Raw genomic sequence first — 24,305 nt, forward strand, 5'->3', positions numbered from 1 at the left:
CTTCCTCAAGGATTCACCACTTTGGAACCCAAGTGGCACCCAAGTGGCACCACTTGTAAGCTCTCCACAAGTTCCACCAAGCACTTTTGTCCTCTAGCAATAATTCTCTTCCATTTGTAAGATTTGCCAGTCCTCCTGCACCATCATATTGGTATGGAGACCACCAGACCCCGCTTGTGTTCCACGCTGGTCACCAATAACAGCCACGCCCATTCTGCATCACCTGCCCATGACTCCGGGCCCTACGCTCCTCCATACTCTGCTGGGACCCCCTCCTCCAGCCTTACCATGTCGTAGTATCAGATTAAGCACCTTCCCACATTACATGGTTCCATGCACCACCCTTCGGGGAACATTGGGCATGACATGTCGTGAGTCTCTGGATGTAAGTCCTCCTCCATACAAGTCAGAGAAATGGGGAAAAAAAAGGTCCACCACTCTGCATCATCACCTGGACATGATTCGTGGCCCCGCCCTATCCAGCACCTCCTTCATGGTGCTCCTCATCTCAATCTTCTTATACTTCTCCCACTGGGTGGTGACATCCAGGTCCTTGAGACAGGTGTCCTGGTCTGGGTAGGGCTCGTACTGCTCAGGCCAGGCAGAATGGGGTGATAGGGGTGAAGGAGATGAGATGAATTATCTGTCAGTTATTGGCTTCAGAATGTATCGGGCTTTCAATGGTGGAGATAAGCTCATAGCTGTTTGATATTATGGATGATTGATATGAATGTCTACACTAGCTAAATTCTGTTTACACAATATGTTTCATGGAGTTTTTATTTTTATGAATTTTGTGAGTTCGGTGCTGTTCGCAAATTCAGTAACACATGAAAATATTAACTCTGATATGGACATGAATACAACATGCGCCTGTACGTTTCTCTGTCCATTGCCTTAATTCATGATCGCAAATTTCACCAAATGTAGAATTGTTGGGAAGTCCCAGTTTGGGAGAAATTAGACTTGTTAACTATCTTGCATATACAGTAGATGAGAGTTGAAGTACAGTAACTGTTGAGATTCGTATCGCACCCTCTGACCTTGTACAAGTACTCATCTGTTTGGGATCTTCTTCTTTTTTTCCAACTATGAGAGTATGAAGTTTTACAGTTATGACTTCTCTGGCTGTTTGTGTGAACAGTGGCACTTTTCTGTGATGTACACACTTGTTACAACAAAGACTTACACAATATAAGTTGGTCCATGAAGTTTGAGCATTTCCATAGTCATATGCTTTATACACATTTCATGCCTCAGGAGATTTGATGAGGAAATCACTTCTTTGCCTCCAATGGTGAGTGTTATTTTGGTGGAATTATCTCAAGAGCCAGATAAGTTTATCAAGATCACACCATCATCAGGCTTTGATAAAAGAAAAGATGCATAAAATGGGGAAAAATACTGTCTTTGTTGCTGCCATTTGAGAACAAACTTGTGTGTTCCATGACGTCAGCTCCTGCGACAATAAATTGCTCCCATGAAATATCTGCATGCTAAGCGAAACATAAATTATACACACAAACATAACCCTAATCTTACTTCTAATCCTGACATCAAACTAAACCCAAAACCCTATCACAGCCCTAAAAGTCCTTGGAGAAAGGAGGACTGAAGGAACTGTCACAGGAGCAAATGTCATTTCACCCAGACATACTGACATCCAGTACGGATGACTATGACTTACCCTCATCTCAATCTCAGTGAAGACCCTCTCATCGGCATACTTGAGGAAGAAAGACTTGCTGATTTTAATTGCCTCAGCCCCTTGGCTCACCTGTTTGGCAGACATTGATTGATGGTATTTAAACAAAACAACAGATTAAACAGTGCCGATACTTTCCAGATGTGACATGGTGTTGATCTTAACTCTTTTTGGCAATGAAAAACTTACCACAAACTATTTTGTAGAATTATAAGTAGTTACAATGTCAGTATACTGGTTCCTCTATTCAAATTTACCATTGAAGTCGTACGCATGTGATTGTGAATTAATATAAGATGAATGCCATAGAGCCATTCACATATTATTCCTAGGGTGCCAACAAGGCCACATATCTCATTTGGTACATTTTAGGTATTCAGAAAACACCTACCTCAAATTTTGTATGTTAAGATTACTGATTTAAGTTGTAAAACATTACAATTCTAACTGTAATAAAAAACGATATTTCTACATTATTTGATGATTGAAAATTGATCTGAAAATTCATGACTTTGAAATATGAGGTCTTTTCACCCCAGGGATGATATGCACATGGAAAGGCTTTTTGCAACTTCACATGTGAAAACACATTTGGCAGTTTTGCCAAATCAACACATAGCAAGTCACATAGAGCCATACTTTGTATGACACACAAGTTGATTCACTGAGTAGCAACAACCCTAGAGCATCTAACCGGATGGAGTTGCCACCTGATAGATTCTCTCTATAGAGTACCAAAGTGATGATGTCACAGTCTTTTATTATGGCTTGGGTTGGAACCAGGTGTGTGCACAAACACTCAGGCCAGGTGAGGATGTTCAAAACCAGTTTCCATGGCAACGATTGGCCAAGGCATCACACTTTGGTATGCTGTTATTTTCTTTACGTCGTTATCATTATGACACTGTTATTTTCATTGATATTAGTAGCAATTTTAGATTAGAACATTGAAGTACAATGTAGTATTATTACCTGTAATGTCATTATCATTGCTATTATTATCATTTTTATTATCATTACAGTCATTTATTCATGAAAGCTGATGAATAGTACTCACCAAACTCACACTGGCACTCTTACAGTGTTTGTATCCAGGCATAACTGTGAGTATATCCTACCGATATAATTAAAAAGAAAGAAAAATAAAACAAGTAAATAATTTTTTGTAGTTTTAATAAAATAGCATGGCTTATCACTCATGTATTCATGTTCATATTAGGTTGTTGTTGTGGCTTTCTCAAATCACTGACCTTTTTAATGATATCAGATTGATAGGCAAACTATTCGAACTACAATGAAAGAAAGGTTCTTTTATTATCAAACTTTTGAGGAAAATATGTGATGGGGAAAAAATAACTTGTGAGAGTTACTTCCTTGCATATACATTGTAAACGCATTGTACAAATATCTTTGGAAGATATACTTTGGCTGTTAGTGCCTGGAAATGAACATCTTTCTACCAATGACTCAATCACTGCATAAGATGAATCAGCGATGTACAATTACTGATAGCTTTGTCATGTACATACATAGTTCTTTTTGCTGATTCCAACTAGCAGTTCCAAGAGCTGGGGTCAGAATAATGTTGATGTTAAATGTTGATTTTAAATGTTGACTGGGACCAATTATTGAGCATGTACATTTTGCAAATTGTATAAAATATACTTTGTACAGATGTAAATATGATGCTGGTGCATCATTTGATTCACATTCACCTTGCTTTTTCAAGAACAATAAAATCACACACACTGTTTGACAATCTCTGATCATAATGTCATATGTGTGCTGAGATTGTGTGCCAAAATGTTTACAAATTACTCTATAAAAAAGGTTATGTCACAGTTATTATGTCTTGGACAACGTTACTTTGCTTTATTGGGCAAGGCAGCTGTTGCTATACATGTGTGCAATCAGTCACAGCATTGTTTTTGTAGGAAGTGGGTATTGTACCCATATATGATGTGCATTGCAGCTCAACCAGTGCATCACTTGTTATATTCCTGATACATATCTTACATGGCTATGCTACTACTGTCACCAAATAATGGAAAAGTTGTTTAATTTTTTTTTTTTTTTTTGGGGGGGGGGGGTTTGTTTGTTAAAATCTACCATGGAAAAATAAAATCCCTCCCTTCCCCATGACAATAACAAAAACATCAATATCATCAACAACAACAACAACAAATCTAATTGGCATGTGCCAAATTTGTAATTGGATTAGATTGAATTTAGATCAAAGTCAAACTTTGCAATGGCCAGGTTATAGGAGAAAGAACAGGAGCTGAAAGACTTACAAAGATATCACCAGCCTCCAGCTCCCCTACCCGGACACAGTGAGGGGTGAGAGGACTGCTCCCTTTCTTCACACACTGCCTCAGACTCTTACTCCGCAACGTGGAACCCTGGAGACAGACAGAGATACAAAATAAAAGGTACAGATAAGCATAGGTGCCAACTAGTAGTAAAATTTAGCAATTATTAGTCATTTCAGCATATGACTACTGTTTTGGTCTTTTAACCCGTTGAGGATGGTTTGATTTTGCTACAACACGCATTTCCCATAGACCCCTGCCCGAGTATACTCGGGACTCGTCCTCAACAGGTTAAAAATCTTTGTTATTAGTAATCAAAGCAGTTTTGTTTGATTTTTTGTATTAGATATACTGTGCGATTCTCTGCAAAATAACCCACCATCAGTAATTTTCATGAGAATGACTAGTAAATTATTATTGTGCATAGGCATGTTGGCAGTTATGAGTAAGACAGAACATTTAAAAATAAAAACACCAACAAAGAAATCCAATGTGACCCTAAAGATCTATAAAGACCATGATTATAATTATGCAATTAACACGAAATACGAGAGTGTAGAATGCTCATGGTAGCTTAGAAGACACCAAAAGAAAAAGAAAATCAGCAAAGCAAACAAACAAACAAAAGGCATCACAGCAGGTGCAAACTATGAACCTTCAATGTAATTTCAGCTAGCAAATATGACAATTTGGCATGAATACAGAGAAAAAAAAAGGAAATTGATAGTGATAAAAAGATAAAGGGTAATCTAAAAGATATTTATTGGTTAATCCCATCAGTAATGATACCTGGATGCTTAAAATGACTTAATTTTGGTGTGGATTATGCTGAAATTCCATCAATCCAATAGCACATTTTATGTTATAATTATACTTTAAAATTGGGACGATAATGGCTCACAAGGAAATTTATCTAATGATCCAATTTTTCATCTTAATTACACAATTCCTGTCGTACACAAAATATTCCTAATGAATTGGTGGTTCATTACACCTTTTTCAAGCCACTCATATACTGCCCCATTATCAATTTAGTGTTATTAATGATCATATTGACAAGATTATTTTTTAATGAGCCTATGCCCCTTATTTGCTCTTGTTTTTGCAGTTTAACAGCTTCACTCTGTACACTGCAAAGTGAGAAAATAGGTATTTACTGTCTTCATAAAACACAGTGCTTTACTACACAATACATACTTCAAACTTTGTTCTTTTCAGGAGACTCTGCCGTGATGTTAGAGATTTTTATTTCCTTTGTAGTGAGTGGTTTAAACACACACAAAAAAACCCCCTGAGATATACAGTTACAGTTACAGAAATGCATATTTCTGAAATGAGCTGCATTTTTAATTCTTGCTAGGTTATAGTTCCCATCTATTAAACCCATTCCCCTTCGCCCCCCCCCCCCCCGAGATATTTTCCTTCTTGATAGCTGTGAAAGTACTACAGTATGCAACAATGAGTTGTGATGCTCTACCATAGTCCTTGTGGTTTTGTTATCCATTGTAAGCTTTTAGATATTTCATTCATGTTTCAGTTCAGATTTCCATGAGCAATCCCATTCCCACAAACTTTTCCTTTTGGTTTAAGTAATGATAATTAATTGATTATAAAAGGAATGACGGAAACACTTGGCAACTAGTCCTGATTAACCTGATTATGTCTAAAGGCAAAATTGTCAATTAAATTGTCAGTTTCCTTTTGAAGTATTGGTATTATGAGGGTTAATAGGTTAGAGGAAGAGGCCGGTCTTTGAATCCAAGAAACAAACCGCTGAGTGGGAGCCGCCTTTCCGCCGCGATATGGTATCCTCCGACATGCCGGAAATCGGTTGACGATCCCTCAGGCTTCGGCCGCTGCGGGCGCTGTGCGGTCCGGGTGTTGTCAGGAACGTCACTGACAGAGATAACGTTCATAGAAAAGGAGAAAAAAAAAACTGTCGGTGGTATGATACCATTAGAATTAACGGTAAAGGTACAAAGGTAAGTATATAGCAGGATTCATTTCGTCAATCTTTTCTTAACAGAGGCCACAGACTTAGCGACTAAGCCACAGTGCTCTTATTCGTGATGATGGTGCTTGATTTATTTTATTCATTTTATCACTGGTAAGTTGTTGGTTGCTTTATATTATCATTGTTCTTGTAATCGGGATACTACTACTCCAATCGTTTGTTCACCAGTCGTTGTTTCTTCATTTATTCACTCATTAATTCATTCATGTATGCATTCAGTCGTGCATTCATTCCTTCATACGTTCATTTATTCAATCACTCATTCATGCAATCATTCCTTCATTCATACATGCAATAATTCATTCACTCATTCATGCATTCATTCATTCATTCATTCATTCATTCATTCATTCATTCATTCATTCATTCATTCGTTCATTCGTTCATTGGATGTTATCTTACCTCTGGAGTGCGCTGGAAGTTTCTCTGCCATCTTCTCGTTCATCTGCTCCATCTCGCGGGCACTCTCGGCCTTCTTGAACTCCTTGCTGAACTTGCCCGACTTGTCGATCATGCACACTCCGGCCGTCAACTTTTTCAGTACGTCACATGTTCCCTGTTGGCACGGAATACGGGGCATAGTGCATCATATAAGATCTCAAACTTTTGTATTTTAAAAGCTAGCCTCTAGTTTTGGGGGAGTAAAACTCATAATAGGTAGGTGAAGATTGCAAACAGGATATTTCTTTTTTTAAATCAACCACAAAATAAGAAGTAATCTGAAGCCTTGGTTTTTGCTTACTTAAACAATAGTTTAACTGTGATTGTAATATTTCTATGGCAGAAAATTATCAAGAATAATCAAATTAAGACATGTGGTGGCAGAAGAGGTGGAGGAAGGAAAGAGAAGTGGGAGAAGGAGGAGGAAGAGGGGGTAGCAGGGAGGATGATTGGGGTGGATGTAATTAAATCGATATCTACCTATCTATCTATCTATCTGTCTATTTATCTATCTATCTATCTATCTATTTATCTATCTATTTATCTATGTATTTATTTCTCTATCTATCTATTTATCTATTTATCTATCAATCTATCTATCTATTTATCTATCAATCTATTTATCTATCTATCTATTTCTCTATCTATTTATCTATCTACCTATCTATTTATCTATCTATCTATCTATCTATCTATCTATCTATTTATCTATCTATCTATCTATCTGTCTCTTCTCTCTCCCTCTCTGCCTCTTTGTCAATCTATCTTCAAGAGCCTGAAGCGTACGATTTTCTTCTTAGATGTAATTTCATGTTGAAATGCTAACAATAAAGGTCTCACCTAAGTGTCCTAATAAAGTTTGGAAATCCAAGCACGAGAAAGAGATTAATGAACAAAAGTGATAAGGAAGATGCTGACAAGACTGAGAATAATGGATGTGAGGTTGAAGAGCGAAGAGATACATGCATGAGAAGTACTAAAAGTTTTTGATAGAAACGTCGCTACGGGTAACAATTATAGGGGAAAAAAAAAAGATAATATATATTTGTACATATCGTCGAAAGTTATATCAAAATGATGCAAATAAGCGGGTGATGAATGGTGGCGTTGGTGGTAAAATTCGGGGGTAAAATGTGGGTATTCTTTTCATAAGACTATCAAGTTGAACAATTTTGACTTTTTTTCAGCATTGACTATACTAAAGCGTCCAAGATTGAATAAGATAAACGATTCTTACCGACTTAATGACATAGATCCAGTCATTCTTAATACTGTCGGGTACAATCACCTGTCCAGCCCTGTGATGAGAGAGAGAAACAAACAGCATGATGATGGTGAACCGCTAGTAAATTTGGCGTATTAAATGAAAGTACGATAAGCTATGATTTTCGTAACTCCATCGACATTTCTCTTGTATTTTATGGATGCTATCATGAGTTACTATTGATGCATACCACTACAAGCGGCAGGCAGTACGTCGAATATCGATGGATCAGCTTTATGAGGATAGTATGACGCAACCTAGGGTTGGTTTACGTAGAATAAACCCGTTTACATCTCTTATGACTATGATAATGGAGCTTGGCTTTATGAGACGGCTACCAAAGCAAGGCGTTTCTTTACCTGTAATTCTGCACACCCCAGTTGGCCGGAAAATCGGGAAGTTTGTCGTGTCCTGCCCATGCTCTGAACACCGGTAAAGTTCTGAAGAAAAAAAAAGACCCCCAAAAAGGAAAAAATGTATAGCAGCAATATCGAAGGGGGTGATGAAATGTTAAAGAAAGCAGAACGGATTGGGAAGAATACAGAGATTTTATTGAGGAGAAAATATTGCAAGATGCAAACTGGTTTCGATTCGATTTCAAGCTAATAACGAGGAGCTTATACGAACGCAGATGGTGATTTTGACGGTTATAATCGTGTATAGATTGGGTATCATGTAGGAATGCAATATTAATAAACACAACTTCTTGCGGTAAACGAGCAGACAGACATTTAGACAAATAAAACCTTTATCGTTTGTCATACTGACATGAGATGAAATACCGAACAAAAAAAAAAAAGACATACCAAATGTAATCATATTTTCCATTTGCAAGTTTTAATGTCATATTATAAAGACGATTCCGTTTCACTCACTTGAGGTATTCTAGACAGTCTTCCGGTTTGACGTTCAGCTTGGTGTCGAAAATATCGGGGTAGTCCTGTGGGAGTGAAAAAAAAGAAGAAATGTATCCTCTGATCTTATTTTCACAGAAGGGAAGATTTTTTTTACATTTTGTGACAAAAGTATTAGTCGACGACTCTCTCACAGCGACTCGACAAAAGGTAGGTTTCTCATGAGGTTTTATTAGATAGAATGTTTAGAATTTCGAATCAGTCTGCCGATTACCGGTCTTCCGATGTAGCGGGGAATCATATCTTCGTCACTTATTAACATTTCAGTGGGGATCATTAAGTGTAACGTTGTCTGCATTCATTAAAGGTCCACTGTCAGTTACAAAATGCGACAGACACAGTTCTAATGTGCATTGCCATTTCACACGCCTCATGGATATTCATGATTTTTGCCGAAATTTCATTATCTCCTGTGGTTTGGAAGCACTTGTATACTTTCCTCTTAATCGGAAATCTAGTCTTCATACCCTTTAACTTGTTAACTTAATGATGAAGAATCTTGTCGCCAGAACGCACCTTGATAAGTGAATGAATGTAACAAGCTTTGAACGATGCCAATCTCTGTATGCTGTTGCCAATTTTCACTGATAGTCTTCATACATAAAATTTGGACACGGTAAATTCACTACTGCGACAAGGAAAATGCTCTATTATAGAGTAAACTTCTCCCTTCTTTCTTTCTTTCTTTCTCACTCGATGTATTTTTACTCTCTAAGTACCTTCATTCATAATAGTGATGTAATTACATGCTTCTTTACACATCCCAACAAAATCGAACAAAACGAATAAAATATAGGAAAGTAAGAGTGATGCAGCAGTAGTGTACGAGCAGATTAAATCTATGGTATATATAATCTAAGCAAGCAAAGAAAGAACTCATACCTGACTATGAATGCAAAACAGTTCTATGTTCTCCTTGGACATCACAGTACAGCTTCGGTTGGTGTTGTTGATGAGATCGATCTCCTGTTAAAATACAAACACATCGTCAAAACACATTATCATGTTTGAAAGGCGGGTTGTATGTCGGATTGTGTTTTCACGTTTGCATTAAATGATCTTACTTTATGTATGTACGAAATAGATCTGTAAAAGCATGCGTCATGTAATCCGATACGATACTCGACTTGGGGATTACTCGAATTAGAGAATCAGTAATGATGTCAAATGAATAATCGCACACTGCAGGAAACGGAACCCTTTGAACAAGCGAACTACGTCATCCGTGCACGTCACAGGTACAATGAGCATTGTATGGCTCCCCCTACGATTTTTTCTGCACCAACGTCACTACTCTCTCGGTTAGGTAAACCCCAAAATTAAAGACATACGAATCAAGTACAATATAGCTGTGTTTTCGTTTTGTTGAGAGAAAATTGCCGGGGGGGGGGGGGATCGTAAACTACGAACAACGTATTAAAAGTGGAGTGTATCCAAATTCATATGCAAGTCCTTCTTTCCTTATCGTGCGGAAATGCGGAAGCGTTCAAACGGATAACAAAGTGACTACAACATCGAATGAAATATTTGCGTTCTCTAAGTCAAAACAAGTGTAAGAATACTAATTAGCGCATTACATACACTCTTTGAATATAGGCATACTCATTTCATAGAATGGTGACGAACAAACAGGAAGTATACACGAAAATGACGTTCGGCTTACACCAAATTTGTCTCCCTTTTTCAGGATGTACGTCTGTCCTCCTTTCGTCTTCGTTGCTGTGTAGAGGGACACACACACAAAAAAAAACAGCAAGAGAAAAACTTTGAAAAGCAAAAATTACAAAATCTTCTAACAACGCATGTGTATGTTATAGATTGATGTGTCTTTTACAAAATTTTTACTCGGAGATATTTATCAACTAATGAAAAAGTAATTTTATAGTATTGGATATTAACCTTTCCATCCATTTTGAAATTCATTCATCCGACTGTCCATTCCGTGTGTGGAATAAAAATTCTGATGTCGTACAAAGTTGCTTACAGAGAATACATCATAAAACACCAAATGAATACATCACAGTGCTGTTATCTAATAACCGCTTCCAGGGCACCAACTTTAGCTTTCTTCAAACAGTGACGTGAAATTCCGAAGACCACAACAGTTTACTTCGGATGGAATAGATGGGCCTTTATCAAATCCGAACACTGCTAGATTTTAAAATGAAGATTAATTTATTTCTCAGTGCACGTTTCGTCAGCAAACAAACAACCCAACCAAGGAAATACATTTGTTGTTATATAATTGTCAAATCTTTCGGTGTTTTGTCTTTTCACTGAATACGTCAATACGCTGACTGAAGTCTCACTTGTTTGATATCCAACTCTGGTATTGTTTTACTCAATTTAAGTAGCAAAGGTAGGAAATTCTATCCATCATTTATTTATATTGACGTATAGATAATAATGGTTTGTAGTCCGCGCCATAATTTCAGAAAAGCATGAGAACTTCGCTTACAGGTTCATGTACACATTATAATCGGTTACAGCTCGTTATTCCGAAGATTCGTTATTCCGAAGGTTCATTGTTCCGAATTTCATTTTCGGATTAACCAATCTTCGGAGTAACGAACCTTCGGAATAACGCCACAAATTTTCGGATTAACGAACCCTTTTTCATTTTCGGATTAACGAACCTCTAGGTATAGGGTATTTCCGTGTTTCGGATTAACGACCCTTCGGAATAACAAACCTTCGGAATAGCGATCCTTCGGAATAACGAACAGCACCCTTAATCTACCCCGATATTTCCCGACATCATGATGAAACGACAGGACTGAAGAAGTAACAAGCACAACAAGAACTCAACCACAGTCCTACCTTTTCCAGAGAGAATGAAGTACATGCCTTCCGCCCTCTCTTGGTCCCTGATGATCACGCGATTCCGACTAAATCTGGAAAGTGAATGAGTTGGGGAAAAATACGTGCAAAGACAGTTATTAACTTGCTATTACGTATAAACGTAATAGTCTTTATTCAAAACCTTTTCGGTTCTCGCCACATTTTATCCCAAGATATGAAAGGATAAAATACAGCTCTAACTCACTTGTAAACACAAATAAGACCTACCTTCGGAGTTTAGCCGGAAAAATAGAGAGAGAGAGAGAGACATAATAGATATGAATCGAATCGAATCAAGATTATTTTGGATTTGTGTCTACGTGTTTCAATTTACAAACCGTATTCCGGTTGCTCTTTGGTGGAAACATTTGGACTCGAATTAAAGAAGAATTACATGTATAGCTTTAATATGAATGCTGTCATGATCGCTTCCTTGGCACTTTACTTCTTTTTGTGCATCTGCTTGTGTCGGTAATAGCCTACATCAGACGACGCTCTGAGAAAGTTTTGATAGTTTCAACCAAAGAGATCATCTCTTTGGTTTCAACCTATAACAGACGGTTTGCCTCAAGAAATGCCAGTAAACCAAAACAAAAGGAAGCGATATATATAGGTGACATTCTATTCATTTCGACATGTTTGTTTTACATTATACTAATTACATAAACTCAATAATGTTATAATAGTCTATACAGTTCAGGCCATGATATAAACTCCTCAAAAAAAGTTCTGCGAGTCCAATTTGACGTATCATATTTCTCTCAAAACTATATCATTTCATTCAAATGTGACATCATAAGAAATCCTGATTACTTATCTTTAAAATGACACCTCACTTGCTATGATTGGGTGTTCTTGGAATGTGCAAAAAAGGCTGAGTATGGGGACAGATCAAAAGTGAAAAGTCGCAACAATTCTGCTATTGATAATGTACAGTTTTGATGAAAAAAGGCCACTGGAATAAGCAATGCTAAAATGACAGCACTTTCAAAAACTCCCATTTCCTAGACATTAGATGACTGTTTGGTCAACCTTTATCATTAATTTTAATCTGCAGATACTACAGCATTTTTTAATTCATGGATGAAACCTGGAATCTAATGATAATCTCACAATGCATTCTTTTCAGGCACATTCCTTCCCCGAAACGACAAAGCAATTGGAAATTACACTGTTTGACATAACATGTTTGCTCTATTTTGCAACATTTCACATTTGGCCTTCCTCATACTCAGTCATACTGCGCATTCCAGGAATATCCAATCATAGCAAGTGAGATGTCATTTTAGAGATAAGTAATCAGGCTTTCTTATGATGTCACATTTGAATGAAGTGATAAAGTTCTGAGAGAAATTTGATACGTCAAATTGGACTTGCAGAACTTTTTTTGAGGAGTTTATATCATGGCCTGAACTGTATAGACTATTATAACATTATTGAGTAACATATACCCCTTGAGAATGCAATTTTTCTGCCAAGCGGCCCAACTTAACTTCTTCTCTTTTTTTGCCTGAGTCTCAGCGGGCATTCACGGAATGTGTGATTTCATATTTCGAGTGTTCCTACTGACAAGTTCGTGTTTCTTTGAACCTGGCCTAGTTTCCTGTGCTATAAAGTTTCATTGTTTTAGCACAGATATGTATTATCATCCATTTGCTTCCACACCGGGCTGCCTATCTATCCCGCGGAAAACGCGGTCATATCGGCTTCTCTCGGGGAAAAGTGGTTGTAATAAATTGCAGTGTTTTCCAAATATTGTACCAGCAGTCAGGAATGAGTCTTGCTATGATGGTCGTGCATTCAGATAGAAAAACAAACAAACATACAAACAAACAGGTGATTTTTCACCTTCATGTCACTTGGAGATATCTGCTGACTATTTGACAGAGACAATGTCTGACTCTTTCATTCTTGACAGAACAGCAAGGCGTGAGGTAATTCATGTCAGCGTAATCAGCCTCAATAATAGAGAAAGAATTTGTTCAATTGTTGAACGGAAATGGATAAAAAATTGCCAAATTGCATTATCAGTCGAGATCAGAAAAGAAAAGAAAAATATTTTGAATTGATCTGTTCAGTGCTAGCAGTCATTTCTCATTCAAGCACGCCGTCATAATCAGATTTACGGCATACAGAACGCAATTCCTATCGACATCCTTCAAAATATCTCCACTGCGTATGAATTAAGTTATTGTACTATGCTCAAACTGAAATTGATAAAGTTTTCTCGTTTAGGCCTAGCGGACGGGTAGATGAATTGTTGGAATTCGGCTAGATAGCTTGTGTGGGAAAGGACTGTTGAAATCATGCAACCATACTCGTTTAGAGCAATAAAACAAGAAGGCCATTTCTAAAAACAAAAAACAAAGAAAAAAACAAACACACAAACAAACAAATAAATAAGCAAACAAATTGGCAAGTCGGGATGGTTAGGACAAGACGACATGTAGATGGTCGAGTCGTTGGAAGTAAGCTTATTTGAGAAGGTATGAAAAGAAGACGTGCCAGTAAACATGGCAACTCGACAACTCGTCTGGTTTTGGCATATCAATTTTAGAGCACTTGTAGACCAATGGGATCAACTTACACGTCATACCACGCACACCGACACATCCTTTTCTGAATTTCTGGCGGGTACTTGGCAAACTCTTCGATGCTCTGCATACTCCGAACCACCTAGAAAAGTAAGAAAAATGAAAATAAATTAAACCATAATAAACCTTTTAAACAGACGCTCAAGTTATGTAATCATGGAATTGAATGAGCTTCGACAACGTCTACCCTTTATGAGTTACAACTGGTTATTTCTACGATCTATTACCTTTATTAATTCAGTGTAGACATAGAAATTTACAGAGACTGTATTTATTATTATACAGTAGGCATCTATTCAGGTTTCCTCAAACTCGAAACTGTGTAGATAATAATGATAGATATAGCACTGTTTTATGCAAAGATAGCATTATTATGAATTCTCCGCGAGAGAAAAGTCAAATTTCATTTAGATAAGTTCTAGATGTGTCAATGATCGGTATACAGGCTATATACTTATAATTGAATGATTATGCACAAGCTGCGTCTCGGACATGTGGCTATTTAGAGATCAACATAAAGGACTTGTCATGCTTGTAGAGATGTTTGAATTGAATTCGCGCAACTTTCTAGCACACTTTAGATAGAGGAACTATGGGTGTACCATGTATCAACTCTGCTGGAAAATTGCCGTTTTGTGGAGGTAACGATCAGAGGAGTTAAGGCAGGCCTGTCTGATTTCGAGCACTTTTTAGTCTATTGTTTCTTCTGACGTGGTACACTGATACTGTCAAAGGAACGTCCTATTTTTGTGTTTATCGACAATTTCTGTTCGTATCGTTACCAGGGCCTGTTGTCTTTTCCGCCGTACCGATTTTATCTGACCAAAACCAAAATAATTGACATACAAATACCCTTTTTCATTGTGGATTGTAAGATTTCGTAACAAGATTAATGTCGCCGTGTTAGAACAGCTAGTAATAGCCTAAAAAAGGCGAAGAAAAATAAGAAGAGAGAAGGGAAAATGTGCACGTCACTAGATCATAAGTACATTGTTGTATGAGTATTGTATTCTTTCAACATAATTGAAGCAGAAGATCGTATCTCACATTTTGGATTTGTTCCGGCGTTCGCTCCTCCTCGTCCATTCTCAGGATTTCTTTGATCTTGTTCGGCAATCCCTCCTACAAGAGAACAAAGATGTGAAGGCAATTGTACAGGATGAATAGACTCCGAGGTGGTGAAAAAAGGGGGATTTCAGCGACCCAGAATGATATAAATGAATTTCATTATTCCGAGGTAAAAAGAAAAAAGATAATAAATGAATGAAATAAAAGAAAATACCGAGTTATTGTGAGGGAGAATCAAGCTGATAATCTCATCACGATTTATCTGCACCTATTGATCGAATGCACACAAATGACAAAACATCGTAATTTTTGTTCTACATTGTATTTTCAAGGACTACAATGTGCGATAGGGATCAAAATGATGTGACCAGATATTTTACAGGATAAGAGGGGAATTTGTATTCAACCCTTTACCTTCCCTCTTTTCCCACATAGATCTCATTGATTGATATATTTCGCATCCAGAAACAATAGCGAGCTTTAGATCTGCGACGCGAACGATCAGACGACGCCTCCTCCCGGCATGGACAATGGACACAGCTGTCTCGCGCATGTACAGAACACCGATTTTTTACCTAACAGCGTCGTCTTAGCGTTCGTGTCGCAAATCTTAAGCTCGCTATTGACGTTGCAAGAAAACGTGCAAAATCACAACAAAAGATACTGACATGATTAAAAAACTGAAAATACGTAGGAGTTACAGAAATATAATATGAAACAAGTAGATGCACTAGTGAAACTTCTGCAAAATCTGTCAATCCATTCAAAAGTGATGCATCTTTAATGTCGGTTGATTCATGTATCGTCACATCTAGTTAAGATGACTATGAAAATAACATGATGTCACAATACAAGAGATTTATAGAAATATAAGAAAAGAATGCCAGAAAATGTCATTTTTAGTGAAAAGGAAACATTTCCTCAGTTTCATACTGACATATGTCAAGAGTAATATTACATGCATTCCCTCTGCTTTCTAGAGGTGGTAAGTCAAGTGTTCTTTGATTACACTGAAAATGAAAATGAGTGGAGTCCTCTTAGTATTTTTTCTTTTACATCCTACCAGTACCGTAGCATTACAAACTGTTGGAGCCTTTTTATCCTACGATGAAGATGACGACAAGTAACTCCCTCAAAAACTTGAAAATTCATAACTTTTGAACTGATTATCCAAGTTTCCTCAACCTATCCACTGATGTGTTCAAACATTTCCACAGTGAATACACACTTACAATTATGTGCAACGTCTACGATAATGAAATATCATAATAATGCCATCTGTTGTAGGCATACAAAAAAAATAAGCTACACGCTGTAACACGAAATTTGTATCACACTTTACTCCCACAATGAGATTGGCAGGTTGAATGATGGCCCAACTCAATGAAACCAATCCCAAAATCCTTTCTTTTTTTCACTGACCGAAGACACGTTAGAGGTCTCGCCTTGGATTCTAAAACCAAGACGTTGAGTTGTTATCAGTCAACTATCTTGTCAATTTTAATCCCCCGTATTTTTGCAGTCCAAATAAATTCTATCTCTCCATGAATCATGCCGTTGAGCAAAAGCTCCAGCTCAGCTTTCTGTCGAGTCCTAATAACATACCTCTCTCTTGGAAAACCGCTGAAAGTCCGTCGCGTCAAACGTCATATCCGGATAGGCCGAGCTGATGATGCCCTTTGGGTAGTTCCCATCATTCCCTGTGCGCTTGGCTTCCTCTTCCGCCGAGGTCAAGATCTCCTCCACAACCTCCAGGAGACTCCCCTTTAAAGCCCGCTCGGATGCCTCCCTGCCGTAGACAAGATGTAAGGAGCGCACTCACTTCAGTTATTCTGAAAACTATCATCATACTTATCATAATTATGTTTTCCAAAATATTTCATTTCGATTGGGAAATTCAAAAGACACATCAGGGTATAACGAGAAGAAGAAAAAAAAAAAACATCAAATGTGAACGTGCCAAAATGTCAATGCTCTTCATACTTTTGAAACCATCCTTCACTCTTTTTGGTTTTCCCCCATGAATGCTTTCCATTTGATTTTTTTTTTTAAGTGTTCTGTCAAAGAATATTTTGTGTGATTAATGATGAGCCGACGCCTGTCGATTTGAGAAAATTCGAGGGAATGCGATGTGTTTTAAAACTATTTTAGAATTTTCTTGTGCTTTCGTGTAGCGCATTGCTCAAGTGTTATTCATGCTGTTACAAAGTCAGACGAGGGTTGTGGAAAAAACAGAGACATTATTTTGTCATTTTTGTTTCCCCATCCGTCTAATTCAACTTTCAGCAAAAAATTATCAAAAACAAACACCTTTGAGTTATTGTACGATCTTCTACTTCATTGAAAAGCGGTCACTGAATGTTTAAGTTGACATCGGCGATTTAAACCTGAATCATAGATAAGAGTAACACTCAAACCCTTTGTCTATATAGTTAGCACCATTATAGCTTCCCAGTGATCGAAAAAGCAAGAAACATTAAATTATGAGGGCAAGACAAAAAAAAAAATCACTTCTATTCTTGTGATGTTTCTTTCCAGAACATAACATTTTAATGTTTATACCCTACATCTGCCCTGATCCTACTTCTAGTCCTGATTTTTTTCTCATTTCTATCTCTTTATCTCCCTGAGCTTTATTATACCCATTTGTTGTTGTTGTTGTTGTTTCTTTTCAATGACTTAGAAGATAGGAATCAAGTTGTAGGAAGTCAATTTTTCTTTTTCTAGTTCGACCTGCGACTGCTATACAGTCGTCCACATAACATCTGCTAACCTCATGTATATGATGCACACCATACATAGCCACTTCACGGCACAAGCCTTCCTCTTGAATCGCTGGAAGGGCTGCGGGAAAACAAACAAACAAACAAACAAACAAACAGGTTATACACATCTAAGTGATAATACTGAAAGATGCAATTGTTAGCATTTCTTGTCGCACATTATTCGTGCGTTTATGTGAGCGTGGGGGAGGGGGTGTACCAGCTTAAAGTTTGATTTCAAATTGTAGGTCCTCGCATGTGACCAAGCGTCCTCGGTTTCTTGCAAGTGTTAATGGGATTGTATAGTTTTGGTTGAGACCTAACTTCACGTTTCTAACATTTTTTTTTTTTTTTGGTGAGATAATGAGTAAACTCTTCTGAAATATGAAAGAGCATGTAATTCAAAGAAGGATTAGATGTTTATTTGATGAAAATAGGCCTTTAAATGGCTGAGATATCCAAAACAGAGCATTCCTATAAGAAAAGGCGGGACCCACCTTTGATTAGGATCGCTTTGTTTTACTTTGTTTTTGGATGTCTCAGCCATTCTAAAACCGATGTTCATCTAATTAACTTTAAATTCCTCTTGGAATGGTATGCTCTGTATCATTTCACAAGTGTTTTCTTGGTATCTCGCAAAAAGTAGAAGCCCAATTCTCATCACCACCAATAATATACTATCCCTTTAACATAAGGCCAGAGAAATATGCAGGTTTCATCAACTCTACTATCAGATATAGACTACAGGCATAGCGATACTGGGTATAACGATGGACATACCTCTATACAGTCTGTTTTGTGCAAAGCTAACTACTTGTAGGCGTGCAAATGCAGGCTGATAACAACATCAATTGATCATGAAGTCTTGATGCCATGAATTTCAGAGATTACTCCCCCAAAAAAGGCAAAAAAAAAAAAAATCACTAATACATCAACTTTGTACGTTTCCACTCGGGACTGATGGAGCAAAATTCAAATTTTCGTTTTGTTGTCTGTATCGTTAAAAGGAAACTCGTATCTGAACTTCTCCGGGATGTCTTCAAGATTACGGGGGACGGTTTGCATGTTGCATCCCAATATCTGGTTCGGGTCACACTACATCAGTCAGATTTTCTATGTAAAGAGGACAGTTAATTACCCTTACGCTTGTCAAGATAATGCACATTCATGTCGTTGCCATGTAGAGTAATGACGTTCTTCACGTGGAGTTTGTTCGTAAGTACGACGTTTAAATTAATTCCACCATGTGAGCAGGAAACATAAAACGAGTAACCGAGCAACGGCTTAAGATTTTACAGCCCTGCACATTGGTCGGGTTTATGTTCGTTGTTTATGGCAACAACAGCAATAAATCCTACCGTTTACTGGTTTCCATGGCAATCTATGAGGAGTTCGTACTCCCATGGTCATCTTCTATTGATATATATTACGTAATCAGCATTGTGGTTTATAGCGTTAAATGTAATGTGTTCAAATTAATCCCTATGGGAAGTAACTTATTGCGTGCAAAACACGCTGAAATCGCTACCCAAAGATTTTAATGATTAAAGATTTCCAAGCTCTGTGGTAATAGAGAGCTAATCATTACGTAATGTTGTTTTATGCTAAGATATAAAGGAAATATTGTTAAAATCGTAAGTTCACATATTCATAATGCACGAAACACTATTCATTATGATAATTTTGATGAAACATAATAAAACATAAATGATGTCCAAGTATAGAAGGGCAATTTTGATAGTTTTGAGTGAATTTATGACGGCAAGTGATTGGTCCTTGGGAGCATTTGCATTACACGGCGCAACTGTACGTGTAGAGGAGAGGGAGATATCTGATATCAAATAAAATAAACGCAGCATTTTTTTTTTCTGGGTCTCAATCAGAAATCGACAATATAAACTAAAAACGCGATAACCATTGTCAGAACATACTGCCACATGTCACTTAGATATTGATAAAAATGATAATAGCCATGATTATAGACATGATTTATAATGATAATCATGTTATATTATTCGAAATTATGAGAAACGATGACGATTATAATGAAGATGATAGTGATAATATACTATCGTATTCATGAGCGTAGCATCTTCAGTGTCAGCACTCTTCCAATACTGACACTCGGGTAAAAAGGGACATCTTGTCCAAAAATAATGACAATTACAGAAATAATAATAATAATAATAATAATAACAATAATAATAATAATAATAATAATAATAATAATAACAATAATAATAATAATAATAATAATAATAATAATAATAATAATTAATAATGATAATAATAACAATGATAAAAAAATCACTATTATTACTATCCACAACTATTATCATCATTATCGTTATATTAACATTGTAATCAATTTAATTGTTATGAATTTCATTATTATCATTATCGTTATCAATGTTATCATCATCGTCAACATCATCATCATTATTGTTATGAATACTATTCATGTAACGCTCAATACTGGCGTTTTTAGGCACGCACATTAATACAGAACTAAAAAGTTGAACAAAATAACAGAATATAATTACAAACATTGCGATATGCAGGGCTCCACACTAACTTTCATTTTTGGTTGCCCAATCGGGCCACCAAAATCATTGATTTTTATTCTTTGGTGGCCCGAAAAAAAAAATCAAGAAAAACATAAAGAAAACTAAATCGGTGCTACTAAACATAGAAAAATAAATATTAAGTATTACCGAAGTGATACAGGTACCCATGTTTAAAATAAATAAATAGAAAATTCAATCATCTTCCCGTTATTCTGAGTTCTACGATTTAACAGATAGGCTTACAGATTATCTTAAAAGTTGGTGCCTATATTGGTGGTCAAAACTTACGTTTGAAAAGAGAAAGTGGGAGCATTTGCAGACATTTGTACACATCCGACATTTGTTTTGGCATTGTAAAGAGCCGAAAGTTACCGTTATTCATTTCTGATTGTAAAAGCAATCATCCAACATTTTACTAGTATTATAACACCTTACGGAGCCGAATGTTATACTGTTAATCATTTTCAAATGTCAAAGCAAACAACCGACATTCATTTTAGCATCTTACGGAGCTGAATGTTATCCTTATTCATTTCCGAACATGCCGAACGTGAAAGGAACCATCCGCTATCTATTTTAGCATCTAACTGAGCCGATTGATACCGTTAATCATTTTCAAATGTAAAAGCAACAATCTGTTATTTATTTTAGCATCGTACGGAGCAGAATATTACCGTTATTCATTTCCAAATTTAAAAGCAAACATCCGACATTTATTTTATCATCGTACGGAGCCGAATGTTATTGCTGTCCACTTCCGAAAGTGAAATGAATCATCTGACATTTTAGCGTCGTACAGAGCCGAATGTTACTGTTTTTCATTCTTGAACGTCAATGCAGACATCAGACATTTACTTTACCATCAAACGCAGCTGAATGTTACTGTTATTCATTTCGAAATGTGATAGCCAATATCCGACATTTATTTAATCATCGTGCGGAGTTGAATATTATTGTTATTCATTTCCGAACGTCAAAGGGATCATTCGACATTTATTCAAGCACCTTCCGGAGCTGAATTTTGTTGCTATTTACATTCGAACATAAAAGCAAACATCAGACATTTGTTTTATCATCGTACGGAGTTGAATATTATCGTTGTTCATTTCCGAACGTCAAAGGGATCATTCGACATCTTAGCATCATCCGGAGCTGAATGTTATTGCTATTTACTTTCGAACGTAAAAGCAAACATCCGGCATTTATTCTATCATCGTACGGAGTTGAATATTATTAGTATTCATTTCCGAACGTCAAAGCAAACATTCGACATTTATTTCAGCATCTTCCGGAGCCGAATGTTGACCTTATTCATTTCCGAACGCAAAATCAAATATCTGACATTAATTTTAGCACCATATGGAGCTGAATCTAACCGTTATTCATTTCCAGAAGTATAAGCAAACATCCAACATTTATTTTAGTATCATACGGAGTCGAATATTACCTTTATTCATTTCCAAAACTAAAAGCAAACATCTGACTTTTATTTTAGCATCTTACAGAGCCGATTGTTACCGCTGTCCATTTCAAGAAAGTTTAGGCAAAATCCGACTTTTTTTGATGGCCCGATCGGGCCACCGAAATCTTCATTTTTGAAATTTTGGTGGCCCGACGTGAGCTTTTGGTGGCCCCGGGCCACCGGGCCACCGGGCCACCGTTAGCGTCGAGCCCTGCGATATGTATTAGGTAACCTACAGATTACGATTGTATGAATAGATGACTCTCAGCATTGATAAAAAATGGTCTACATCGTGAGCATTTAGAATATGAAAAGGGGAGTTTGTGCCTAAGAAATGGAGCACAAACACACGGGGGAGCCAAGGGAAGATTCAAACTTGAGAACATTTAATAACCATGAGTCAAGAATGGGTGACTTACCGTTGGGCCATCCTCTTTGACTTCATCCTGAATGGCCATGACTGTTCGCCGGCGGTTGACGACCTTCCCCGCCGAACCAGCCCCGACCGAACGTCTGGGAGTGGTAGGACCCAGGTCCGAATCCACCGACGTCACCCGCCTAGGAAAGGAAACACGAAACATAATGACGACATAAATAACTTTCGATCTGACCCATCTGGAGAAAGACAAGACGAATGTGCTCCTGCGAACGCCGTACACTGGGCGTTAAACGGTGCATAAATGTTGCGAAATTGTCTTGGGATGGAATGCACTAATACAGAACATGGCGAGAGTTTGCTTGTTGGTTACCCAGAGTCAGAGTTTATTAGAAGAATTGAGCAATCAAGGTGAGTTGTTGGGACCGTCCCACCGTGGCGAGTACGCGGCGTTTCTATGGCGAGCAGTGATACTGACTGTTGAAAGCAAGAGGTCATGCGTCAACTTCAGCCTTGCCTCCAAGCAAAACGTTTGATATCTCCGAAACAACAAATACCGGGGAATACCACCACACCCTATCCGGCCCCTACCCGGACTGACACAGACAAGAAAAGTGACGCGTTGCAATATACAATTATCGTCAAGTGTTTAAGTCACATCTTCATACGATAATCCTGTAGTATAGAGTAATCTGCAATTAGAAGAGGCTGGTTGGATCGTCTTTCCAATTATGGAGACGAGATTGACAGGGAAACGATAAAATTGCGTGACCCTTGAGAGCAGACTACCCTTGACGTTTTGACTTAATGACAAATCATTCACATGTGGTTGCCGTCTGCTAGTCGTGAACTCACAACTCTCAATGGCGCGCATCGCCCCAGGATAAAAATCGTCGTGATGGGCGTAACAAAAAAGGGCGAAACAAAAGAAGGTGCAAACCATTCTTTCGACACCCCCCCCCCCCCACACACACACACACACACAACCCTTCCTCTTTAAACGCCGATTTCTTTTGAATGTACACCAGCAGTATGGAATGGACATAATGACGGGTTCATGATAACTGACCCGTGTGAGAACACCAAGGTCAAACCCATTGCGAGTTGATTGCCGCATTCAAACTACCACCATTCATCACACAGTTGAAATGGCGGGGCATGTCAGGTTGTGTACAGAGCATATTAAAACAAATCCGTTTGAAGTAAAACTTATAACTTCATTTTCCTACTTATCTTGAGAAGTGGACCAAACGCAAACTACATAATGAGAAGGCAGACATTTCATGTAAATTACGCACAAACAAAAAAGATTTCTATGATTCTATCATTGAATTTCTCCCTTTGAAATAAAACAAACAATCAACAAACAGTCACGCACAGGTAAATCGTCTTTTATGATTCGTCGGCGACGGGGTGTTTGGTAATCTCGCAGTGGGTTTGCATTCAAAAGCATACGTACACGTCTGTGGCACTGAGTGTGCACCACAAATCATTATCACAGCGTTTTACATTGAACTGGGTCAATGAGCCCTTGTGCGGTTTGAAAACGATGTCTGTTTTCGCCGAAGTTCGGGACCTTGACGATGACCCTCCGCGTAGTAATGCAGTTGAGTCCACTTCCACCCATCACACAAGTGACGAATTAATCGTTGCCGTCTTTTGTCTTGTAAATCATGTATGCATTCCTTCATATAGATTAAATCGTAAAGGCGATTTCGATGGGAGCGTGAACATTGGACTGCTGCATTAAAAAAATCCGTTCTGTTTTGTTTCTTTTCATGATTGAAATGAATTGATAAACTGTACTGAATTGAGTTCAACTTGAGAAGGTGTGTAATCGACTAGCGATGAAATGAAAGGGAAATGAAACCCAAATAAACATGTGGATTGAGTGAATGCAGTAAACTAGTAGAATATATTAGTGAAAGTTTGACGAAAATCGGACAATCCGTTGAGCTTCGATACCACTATCGCTAGATGAGAAG

At 37.5% G+C, this 24,305-nt stretch overlaps 1 protein-coding gene across 1 annotated transcript in view; it reads right to left on the reverse strand.

Moving 5' to 3' along the window:
- Positions 1–447: 447 nt before the first annotated feature.
- Positions 448–24,305, reverse strand: part of LOC139737456 (cyclic nucleotide-binding domain-containing protein 2-like) — a 29,824-nt gene continuing 5,966 nt past the window's right edge. The window contains exons 3-19 of the mRNA XM_071648132.1: positions 22,364–22,502; positions 17,927–17,997; positions 16,759–16,942; positions 15,133–15,207; positions 14,079–14,167; positions 11,471–11,544; positions 10,314–10,369; positions 9,533–9,616; positions 8,612–8,676; positions 8,096–8,176; positions 7,710–7,770; positions 6,434–6,587; positions 5,789–5,913; positions 4,000–4,107; positions 2,763–2,819; positions 1,688–1,777; positions 448–588 (exon numbers count right to left, since the gene is read on the reverse strand). Coding sequence (XP_071504233.1) covers positions 448–588; positions 1,688–1,777; positions 2,763–2,819; positions 4,000–4,107; positions 5,789–5,913; positions 6,434–6,587; positions 7,710–7,770; positions 8,096–8,176; positions 8,612–8,676; positions 9,533–9,616; positions 10,314–10,369; positions 11,471–11,544; positions 14,079–14,167; positions 15,133–15,207; positions 16,759–16,942; positions 17,927–17,997; positions 22,364–22,502 — 1,654 coding nt within the window. The remainder of the gene's footprint in view (positions 589–1,687; positions 1,778–2,762; positions 2,820–3,999; positions 4,108–5,788; positions 5,914–6,433; positions 6,588–7,709; positions 7,771–8,095; positions 8,177–8,611; positions 8,677–9,532; positions 9,617–10,313; positions 10,370–11,470; positions 11,545–14,078; positions 14,168–15,132; positions 15,208–16,758; positions 16,943–17,926; positions 17,998–22,363; positions 22,503–24,305) is intronic.

Source organism: Diadema antillarum, unplaced genomic scaffold, assembly GCF_040938485.1.
Source record: "Diadema antillarum isolate AM-2024a unplaced genomic scaffold, OU_Dant_1.0 seq00000693_RagTag, whole genome shotgun sequence".
Taxonomy (NCBI): domain Eukaryota; kingdom Metazoa; phylum Echinodermata; class Echinoidea; order Diadematoida; family Diadematidae; genus Diadema; species Diadema antillarum.